The following is a 10,956-nucleotide window of genomic DNA, read 5'->3' as shown; positions in this document are numbered from 1 at the left end:
TAAAAATAAATAAATAAATAAATATGTATATATAGAGTATATATTATATTTAATAGCGGTATGAAGGGTAAAAATAAAAAATAAACACATATATGGACATATATATATATATATATATATATATATATATATAATATACCAAAAAAAAAAAAAAAAAATATATATATATAAATAAAAATAAAAACAAGTAATGTTTAAAATTTAAAAAGAAAGATATAAATAAATATACATATATATATATATGTGCGTCATTCATTAAGGTTATATATTATATATAGGCATCATTTTTTATTAAAAAGGGTAATATATATTTCTGATTATTTTTTTAGTTAAAAGGAAAAACAGTAACACCATTTATATCATTTAAAATATATATATATATATATATATATATATATATTTATATTTATATTTATATTTATATTTATATTTATATTTATGTATATTACGTATAAATCATTTCTTAGTATTTTGCGATAAGACAAAATTTGCTGCATTACCAACTATTAAATTAATTCTTTTCACTTTTGTTTCTTCTTTAGGAGGAATTAAATTATGATCATCAAATTCATCCTCGCTAGACGTATAATCATTAGATTCATCTTTATTTAAAAACTCTACTTCATCATAAAAAGTGTTTTTAAAATAATTTTGATCGAATGTTAAATCATTGCATTTTTTATCCAAATAGTAATTTTTATAAGATTTAATATTTCCTAATTCATTATTATTAAAGTGATAAAAGCTAACATACCCATCTGAACTTGAACATGCACAAACGTTACCTAAATTATTCCAAGATATATCTGTTATAGGACATAAATGTATATTCTTAACTATACTAATGGGTATATCAAGAATCTCACTATCATAAAAATATACACTTCCATCAAATGTTCCTAATGTATATATAAATCTTTCCTCCTTTTTATCTTTAAGTTCACTTGAAGCATCTTGTTCATTTAATATTTCAACATTATCATTGTTATCATTATATTTGTCCATGATATCATTTTTCCCTTCTTCTTCATCTGCATTCAATTTGTTATTTATATTTAATTCGTTTTCTTTTTTTGATTCTTCCCTTGTTTGGTCATTTGATTCTTCCTTTGTGTCATCCTTTGAATCACCTTTTTTTTCTTCCTTTGAATCATCTTTTTTTTCTTCCTTTGAATCATCTTTTTTTTCTTCCTTTGAATCATCTTTTTTTTCTTCCTTTGAATCATCTTTTATTTCTTCCTTTGAATCATCTTTTTTTTCTTCCTTTGAATCATCTTTTTTTTCTTCCTTTGCATCATCTTTTTTGTCTTCAACATTTTCTTCTGTATTATCTTCATCATTTCCATCCTCATTCCTTTCCGTATTTTTCATTAAGCAATTTTCGGCGGCTAATTCCTTCAAGGATACTTTATCTTCATTAAATTCAACATCACTTTCTGTTATGGTACTACTAACAACTTGACTTACATCATCAGGTATATCAATATGATTATATAATAGAGTTTTTTCATAATTCAATTTGATTAGCTTTTCATTATACATTAACTCATTTAATTTTAAATTATCATCAGATATTTTTCTTTTTTTATTTGAATTTGATATATCTTCATCATTTACATCAGATAGGTTATTAAGAAAATGTTCATAACATCTTTTAAGAATATTTTGTTCTGTTCTTAATTTGAATGTATTATAATTAAATTTGGCTACTAAGAAATGGCTTGTTTGTGAAAATATGGTAAAAAAAGGAATATTATATTTTAAAAATAAGTTTTTATGATATATATAAAAGCAGCTATAAGCTTTAATTTCATAATTTGGTTTAGCATTTTCATCGATTTTATTATTTTTCTCGTTAACTTTTTCCACTTGTTCAAATTGAATACCACTAGGTGTTATTAAAAATTCCCCGTTTGGAGAAAAATCAATACGTCTGAAAAAGGAAGGTAGCATCTCCTCGCTTGAAAAAAGACTCCTTTTGAATTTCTTTTCTTCTTCTTCTTCTTCTTGTTCTTCTTCTCCATCTTCTAGATGTTTTTTTGACATAAACTTGGTATGTATTTGTTGGTATGGTTTAAAATTATTTTCTTGATTATAAGAATTGTTCATTTTGAATGTATTGGAGTTATTCATTTTAATATTATTGGAGTTGTTCATTTTGTAAATATTTGAGTTAAGCACTATATTATTATTGAGATGTCCTTCTATATGTTCTTCTCCTACATCCGTTTGTTGTTCTTCTACATCCTCGTTATTATTTGCTTCTTCTTCGTCTTGATCTGCTTGTTCTTTTTTGTTTTTTGTTTTTTTTTTATATGCTTCTTGTTCGAATAAATCATAATTTATTAATTTTTTATTTTCTTGTTTTAAAGTATTGGATTCGTATTTGTCCGTATTATTTTTATCAGGAAAATCATATTCATTACATGTGGTGCATGCATTATTAAGTTTATCCAATTCATCTCTTCTTATATTTTTTATGGAGTTTTCTAATTTCCATGATTTTCCATCATTTTTCTTTTTCCATATTTTTAATGTTTGATCAGCGCTAAGAGATGCTAAATATTCATAATTATTGTCAAATGAAATTCCTTGAATAATGCCTGAATGTCCTTCTAAGACTTGTACTTTACAGTTTGTATTTTTTACAAAATCAATAATATTGATATTATTATCTTCATTTGCTACATATAAGGTATCATTATTTGACCAAATAATACTATTTATTACACCACTACATCTGAAAGACCCTACGACATTCCACCATTCTTTATAATCTAAAAAGCTTATATCATAACCTAATGGTATATTTTTTGGTTTTTTACTTTTTTCCCATATATATAAAAATTTATCTTCTCCCCCACTTGCTATATACCTACCATTTTTGTTAAAGCGAACACAATTTATTTCACCACTATGACCTATAAATCTACCTAAGCATTTAATTGAAATATCATCTTTTATAAATATTCTCCACAAATGTACGAATTCGTCAGCACCACATGTAGCTATATTAAATTTGATAGGTTTTTTTTTTGTTTTATCATCTTGTAATGATGTAAGTAATTTATTTGATTGCATTGGTGTTTTATTATGTGAAATATTGTCATTAGATGAACTATTCGTTTCGTTTTTTTTATTTACTAAATTGTGTTCTTGGTGATCTACCGTAGATATATTTGTTTTTATTTCGTTTAATTTATTGTTTGTATCATCTAATAAGTTATTATTACTAACTTCCGTGTTATTCCCAATTACCGTCTTTATAACGTTATCCTCATTTCCTTGATTCAATTCTTTATCTAATTTTAATGTTTCATATTTATTATTATTATTATTATTATTACTACTATTATTATAATTATTATTAGAGGGTAATGTTGAATCATTTATAATTTTTTGTTTTTCTTCTAAAGTGTCGAATTTATTACATTCTATTTTTCCTTTTTCTTTTAAATATTTGATAAACAATTCATATTTCCTATTTAATTTTTTAACACTATAATAATTTGGATATGGTTGAATATCTAAAGAATAAATTCGATCACTTCTTTTGTTATCTTTACTATGCCATAAAATTTGAGGTAAATATACATTTGGCATTTTCTTTTTTTTTGTGTGTTTTTTTATAAGGAATATATATATATATATATATATGAAAATAGAGATTTGGAAAAGGAATAATGGAAAAAGATATTGATTATATATATTAAAAAAAAATATATATATATATATATATAATAAATATAAGAACAAAACGAGAGAAGAGAAATGAATAAAAAAAAAAAAAAAATTGAATATAATTACAAAAAATTTATATATGTAATGTATTTATAAATTATTATGGAAAGGAAAAATTAGGATTATACTTTTTTTATAACTTGTAAGGTATATATTATTTATTTATTTGTATATATATGTATATATATATTTTATATATATATATATATATTTTTTTTTTTTTTTTTTTAATAATAAAATGTGATTTAAAGAATATATATACAAAAATGTGTTATATATATATATATATATATATATATATTATGAAATAGAGAGAAAAAAAAAATTTAATTCTCGATAAATTTTTATGTAAATGTGTAACTGAAAATATATACAAAGGGAAATTTTATCTTTTCATGGCAAAAATGAAGTCCAAGATATAAAATAAGTAAATGAAATATTAAGATATAAATAAAAGATATATGAAGAAAAAAAAAAAAAAAAGATATTTTATGTATACTAATATTTTGTATACATATATATATATATATTATATATATGTACAATGTATATATTTATTTATTGACCATATAAAACATAAGATACGGATTCTTAAAAGAAAAACAAAATTATGATTATTTTATGAAAAATAAAGACCTTATATAATAATGTCTATAATGAAAAGAAAAGAAAAAATAATAATTTATGTGTATTATAAATGTGGATTAAATTAATTTTACATATATATCTCTCTAATATATTATATATATATTATTCATTAAGGAATTTTTTATATTTTAATTTTATTTTTTAATTCTTATTTTATAATTTTTTTTTTTTTAAACCCAAAGTCTGGTATGACAAATATTCTAAAAATGGCTGAGAAAAATAAATGATTATATATAAATATGTCAAAAGAGGAAATTTTGAATCAATATAAATATAAATAAATAAATAAATATATATATATATATATATATATGTTAATATAAAAATTTATGTGAATTTATAAATATATATTTTAATAATCTAAACATATGTAAATACATAATATATATATATATATATATATATATATATATTATATATATGTAATACTTATTATATTGATGAACATATTATAATTAATAAAAATAATATAGTTTTTTTTTTTTTTTTTTTCTTTTTTATTTATTAATATAATTTTTCTTTTCTTATGTAATATTTATTTTTTGCTCATCTTATATTTTAATTCCCTTTTGTCATTCTTTTGTAAACAGTTTGAAATATCTTTTAAAAAATTGAAGGAAAAAAAAAAAAAAAAAGAGGAATTATTAGATAAAATATCGATGTCTTAATATATATATATATATATATTAAACGTTTTATTATTACTATTATTATTATTATTTAAATAAGAATGTGTGTAAACTTTTTTGATTTAAAATGTTAAATCTCTTTTTTGATATTCTAATACTACGTTGTTATATATATTATTTTGAATATATATATTCGGCTTATAAATTTTTATCACATTTTTGGTATAAAAGAAAAAAAAAAAGTCATTATTATATAAATATAGAGTATATAAATAAAGGGTGATATAAATATTTTATTCATTTTATGTACAAAAAAAATAAACATTAAATGAATCAATAAATATATGTGTTGATATTGTATATTATTTTAAATAGTTCATTTTTTTATTATATTCCTTTTTTTAAATCCTTCAAAGTTGTAATGAAATATAGACAGTTTCCTTAAGGAAGGTTTCATATTCTTTTTTAAATAAAATAAGGCATATTATATGGGTATATATAATGCATCAATAACATATTATACGAACATACCGTTTTATATTAAATATGGGAATATGTAAACAAGGGAATTTTTATGTATTAAAAAAAATATATATATATATATATATATATATATATATATATATATTTATATTTATATTTATATTTATATTTATATTTATATTTATATTTATTTATTTAAATCATGGAAGATGATGAAAATCATAGGTGTTATTTAAATTTCTTCTTAAACGGTATAGATATTTCTAAAAAATATAATTTAAAATTTCAAAAAAGGTTGTACGAAGATTTGATAGATACTTATTGTTATAGACATAAAATAAATATAAAAGAAAATATAAGGTCTAACAACAATTATATAGACTACGAGGATTTAAATCGTTTGTACATTTATTCAAGAAGGGAATGTCAAGATGAAAAATGTGATAATATAATGAAATATGCATATATTTATTGTTGTTATAAGTTAAATAAGGAAAAAAGAGAGAGTATTATTATGATGTTATTGGATGAAGAATTCCTTAAATATAACATAAAAAATGATCATAATAATAATAATATTAAGAAGAAAAAGAAGAAGAAGAAAAAAAAAAAAAAGAAAAAGCAAATATATCTAATGAATAATAAGAACAACAACAATAATAATAGTGATAATAATTATAATACTGATGATACTTATATAATGAAGAATATCAAATTTTATGAAGAAAGGTATTACAATGTACAATGTATACCTGGTTATAGTGCGGGATATTATTTGATGGGAAAAATATATGAAAAGGAAGGAAGAAAAGAATGGTTTAGTGAAATAAGAAAAAAGAAATTAATAGATATATCTTTTATTTGTTACTATTTAGGTTATAAATCCTGCCCTTATTTAATATGTTGTCTGAAAAAAATGATAAAATTACATTCGAATTTTTATTTTAGTGTTACGTATCAAGAAATAGTTGGAAAACTTTCAAAAATGTATAATGCTCACATATATGTTTATAAGAAGTTGAAATGTAAATCACTTATTAGGAAAGAAAATGAAGATTATGACGATGATGGTGATGATAATAAAAGTGATGATGAAGATTATGATGATAGAAAAGATGACAATAATGACGATTATTATGACAATGAATACAAGGAAAAAATGGACGACCATAGGAATAATGACAAAAAAAAGGTTGAAGAAAAAAATAAAGATGGTGATATAAATTTAAAAGAAATGGAAGATCTTGTAAGCAATGATAAAGATTCAGATGAATTAGATGAATTTGACGAAGAAAATAAAAATGATATGGTAAATGAAGATGGAATTGTTGAAAAAATAAGAAATATGAATTTTGATGAAAATCTTTTAGAATTAATTGAAATGAATAATATTATAAATATAAAAGATGTTTCATTTATATCTTCTTTACTAGAAAAGGAAGAAATAAAAAAAATATTTTTAAATTGTATGTCTAATGTAAAAGAAAATATAATATCTAATATTGACAATAATAAAAATAAATGGCTATCTGATGAAGGAATTCATGACTTAACAATAATCGCCAAAGTTTTTTATTTTTTTTATTTAAATAAATTTGAAGATTGTTTATTGTTAATAGAAGAATGGAAAAATAAACCTATATTTAGTATATATATTTTATACATAAAAGGATTATGTTATTTTTACCTTGGAGATTATGAAAAATCGGCATATTTATTAGAAAAGATATTTGATATAGAATGTTTGTATACTAAACATCTTCCATATTTATCTACATGTTATTGGTATAAAAAAGATATTGAAAAAATAGAATATATATTATTAACATATGAAAAGAAAGAAATAAATGAATATTATTTATGTCTTATTGGAAACTATTTTTCTTTAAAAAATAATAAAAGATTAGGAACCTTTTTTTTTAAAAAAGCTATGAAATTAAATATTTTTTATGAATATTCATATATTCTTTATTCTAGTGAACTAAAACACACAGGAAATATTAATAAAGCTAAGTTAGTGTTACTTAAATGCATTTTAATAAATCCTAGTAATTTTAGAGCTCACTTATTATTGAGTGTAATATTTTTTAATGAAGGGAATATCAATATAGCAAATGTTCATTTAAGTTTATGTTTAAAATTAAATATGACAAATCCAATAATATGTTTATATTGTGCTTGTTTATATAACTATAAAGAAAAATATGAAACAGCTTTACTTTGTTTAGAACAAGCTCAAAAAAATAATTATAAGGGACCTGAATTATTTATCTTACAAGGTATGATATTCTTGAAAATGAAAAGAAATGTTGATGCCTTAAACAGTTTTTTGAAAGCTGAAAATTTATATCCCAATTGTATTTATATTAATACATTTATTTCTTTAACTTTAACTCTTGAAAAAAAATTTGATAAAGCGAAAAAAATTGTGAAAGAAATTTTTTTTGAAAATGCTTATATAAAAAGCACAAATACATTATTAAAAGATATTTATAAATGTTGTAATTCTAAAACACTTCCAAGTAAATGTATTTTAAATAAAATCGACCTCTTTCTTAAGCAAGAATGTTTTAATATATTTATGTAAAGTATAATATGGTTAACTTGATATGAATTAAAAAAAAAGATATCAACAATGTGATAAACAATATTCACAAAAAGGTGTGCAAATAAAAAAAAAAAAAAAATATATATATATATATATATATTTTTCAATTTAGATAATAGAGACAATTATATTATATTATATTATATTATATTATATTATTTTCTTCTTTTTTTTTTTTGTGTTCCATAAACATATCTTTTGTTTGGAAAGTGGATTTTAAAATAGTTTCTCTTAATATAGGTTGAATGAATAAATAAATATAAAAAATAAAAAAAAAATATATATATATAAATATATATATATATATATATATATATATATATACATATTTTTTGTAAATATAAGTGAATTGTTGATAAGATATTATTTATATGATGAATACCAAAATGCACTTATTTTTTTCTATTTTACTCAAAGAAAAAAAAAAAATATATAATGTTAATTAGGAAATTATTATATATATAATATAATATAATATAATATATTATTTTTTTCTTTATGTTTCTATTCATATATATAGTTTAAATTAATAATTCTTCAATTTTTTAAAACATTATAATAATATGTAATATGATTAAAAAAATACATGAATATTGTTTATAAAAATTTGTGAAGCACCGAATGTGCACTGTGTGTGTTCTTTTTTTTTTTTTTTAAACGTTGTATATATTTTCAACGGTATCATATAAATAGTGGTTACATATATATATATATTATATATATGTATGATTCCAATTTAAAAAAAAAAAAAAAAAATTTATTTATTTGTGATTATATATATTTAATTATATAATAAAATATATATTATTTATATGCATATGAAGTGCAAATGATAATATAATACATATATAGTATATATTAAATATATTTTTATAAAAAAGAATATATACATAAAATAAAAAATAAAAAAAATAGACAACTTTGTTGTTCCTTTTCATTTTATTTTATTATGTTCTATATATTTTAATGTGTATATATTACAATTATAATGCCTGATAAAATCTTTAGGAAAAAAAATTATGAATAAAAAAGTGGTAAAAATTAAAAAAAATTTTTTTGAAGTACTAGATAATCATATAAATTTATGATTTTATACATTTTTTTAATTTATAATTTTTTTTTTTTTTTTTTTTTTTTTTTTTTTTTTTTGTTTATTTTTTTTTTTTTTTTTTTTTTTTTTTTTTTTTATTTTTTTTTTTATTTTTATATTTTTTATTTAAAAAAAAAAAAAAAAAAAAGAGCAACAAAATGGGTTTAAAATTTTATGTATTAGTTTTTCTTATTTTATGTTTGAAGAATGTTGTAAAAGGGGATAAGTGTGAAATTGAATTTTCAAGATTATATCCGGAGTCAAATTCTTTGACTGGTTTAATTTATGCACATACTGAACGTGTTCATAATTTATCTATGTGGGTTTATTTTCTTTACAATCACTTTAGTAGTGCAGATGAATTAATAAAATATTTAGAAAAAATGAACATAAATACTTTAGAAAGTAGGGATCATAAATGTTTTGCTAGAGCAGTTACTTTATATTTCTTTTATTACTATCTTAAGGATATTAAGTCTATGTTAAGTACAGATGATTATCAATCATTTTTTAAGAATAAATTCAAAGATATTAATCCATTGTTTATTAATGATTTTATTTTAATTCTCAATGATAAGAAATTTATGGAAAATTTGGATTTATATATAATTAAAGAATCTGAGAGAGAACATTTGGTTATAAAGAAGAATCCACTTTTACGTATATTGAATAAAGCATCAACTAGTACACATGCAACATATAAGTCTAATCCCTTCTTTATAGTAGGATCAAGAGTTCAAACACCTTATAATGATTACTTTGGAGATTTTAATAAATATACTGATATAAGTGTACTTGATTTTGTTCGTGATTACAATTTTTTAATTTATGCTGGTTCAAAGGAAAATTACTACAATTCAGATATAGCAGGACCAGCAAGAAGTGTTAATAATGTAATTAGTAAGAATAAAACATTAGGATTGAGAAAACGTAGTAGTTCTCTTGCTTTAGTAGGAACAAATAACAATGACCCTATATTTGCTTATTGTGAAAAAGATAATAAATCAGAATATTACGGTACACCAGATGATTTAATTACATCTTTCTTTTCAATTATAAAAACTAAAATGTTAAATTCTCATAAAAAGTTTTTAAGACAATTTGATTATGCTTTATTTCATAAAACATATTCAATACCTAACTTAAAAGGTTTCAGATTTTTGAAACACCTTTTCCAAAGAAAGAATTTAGTGAATTTTGTAGGTATGTATGAAAATCACGTATCAACAGAAATAAATTTCTTAGCTGAAGATTTCGTTGAATTATTTGATGTAACTATGGATTGTTATTCTCGCCAATATTCAAACCGTGCTGCAGAAAACTTCAAAGCTATTAGAGAATTAAATGTTCTTTAAATAAAATACATTTATAAATAAACATATAACTACTACAAATACACATTTTGATATTTAAAGGTTTCTCATAAATATGCTTTTGTTTGGTTTTGTTTTATTAATATTATTATTACTTTTTTGTTATTTTATTTTATTTTAATTTTTTTTTTTTTTGTTTTAAATATTTCTTTAAGTTGACATTTAAATATTATATTACAAGGAAAAGAACTTATATATATATATATATATATATATATATATATATATATATGTATATGTATTATTTTAATTACAAAATAAGAAATTTTTTTTTTTTTTTTTTTTTTTTTTTTTTTTTTTTTTTTTTTTTTTTTTTTTTTTTTAAATATTTTTTTTTTTTTTTTTTTTTATTTTTTTTTTTTTTTAAAAAAATAAAAAAAAAAA

At 19.4% G+C, this 10,956-nt stretch overlaps 3 protein-coding genes across 3 annotated transcripts; 2 read left to right on the top strand and 1 right to left on the bottom strand.

The window, feature by feature from the left end:
• Positions 1-456: 456 nt before the first annotated feature.
• On the bottom strand, positions 457-3,603 carry PRSY57_0501100 (chromosome assembly factor 1; the record flags this gene model as incomplete). Its single annotated transcript, XM_012906083.2, has 1 exon — positions 457-3,603. One exon carries the CDS (start codon positions 3,601-3,603, stop codon positions 457-459), a length of 3,147 nt encoding a protein of 1,048 aa, XP_012761537.2.
• A 2,100-nt stretch (positions 3,604-5,703) lies between these two features.
• Positions 5,704-8,088, top strand: PRSY57_0501000 (anaphase promoting complex subunit, putative; the record flags this gene model as incomplete). The annotated part of the gene is made up of 1 exon (XM_012906082.2): positions 5,704-8,088. The coding sequence occupies one exon, from the start codon at positions 5,704-5,706 to the stop codon at positions 8,086-8,088; it is 2,385 nt and encodes a 794-aa protein (XP_012761536.1).
• A 1,269-nt stretch (positions 8,089-9,357) lies between these two features.
• On the top strand, positions 9,358-10,554 carry PRSY57_0500900 (rhoptry-associated protein 2; the record flags this gene model as incomplete). Its single annotated transcript, XM_012906081.2, has 1 exon — positions 9,358-10,554. The coding sequence occupies one exon, from the start codon at positions 9,358-9,360 to the stop codon at positions 10,552-10,554; it is 1,197 nt and encodes a 398-aa protein (XP_012761535.1).
• Positions 10,555-10,956: the final 402 nt, after the last annotated feature.

The sequence above is a fragment of the Plasmodium reichenowi genome, chromosome 5 (genome assembly GCF_001601855.1).
Source record: "Plasmodium reichenowi strain SY57 chromosome 5, whole genome shotgun sequence".
NCBI classification, from domain to species: Eukaryota; Apicomplexa; class Aconoidasida; order Haemosporida; family Plasmodiidae; genus Plasmodium; species Plasmodium reichenowi.
Note: the sequence above shows the minus strand (reverse complement) of the source record. Positions and strands in the feature narration are given on the sequence as shown.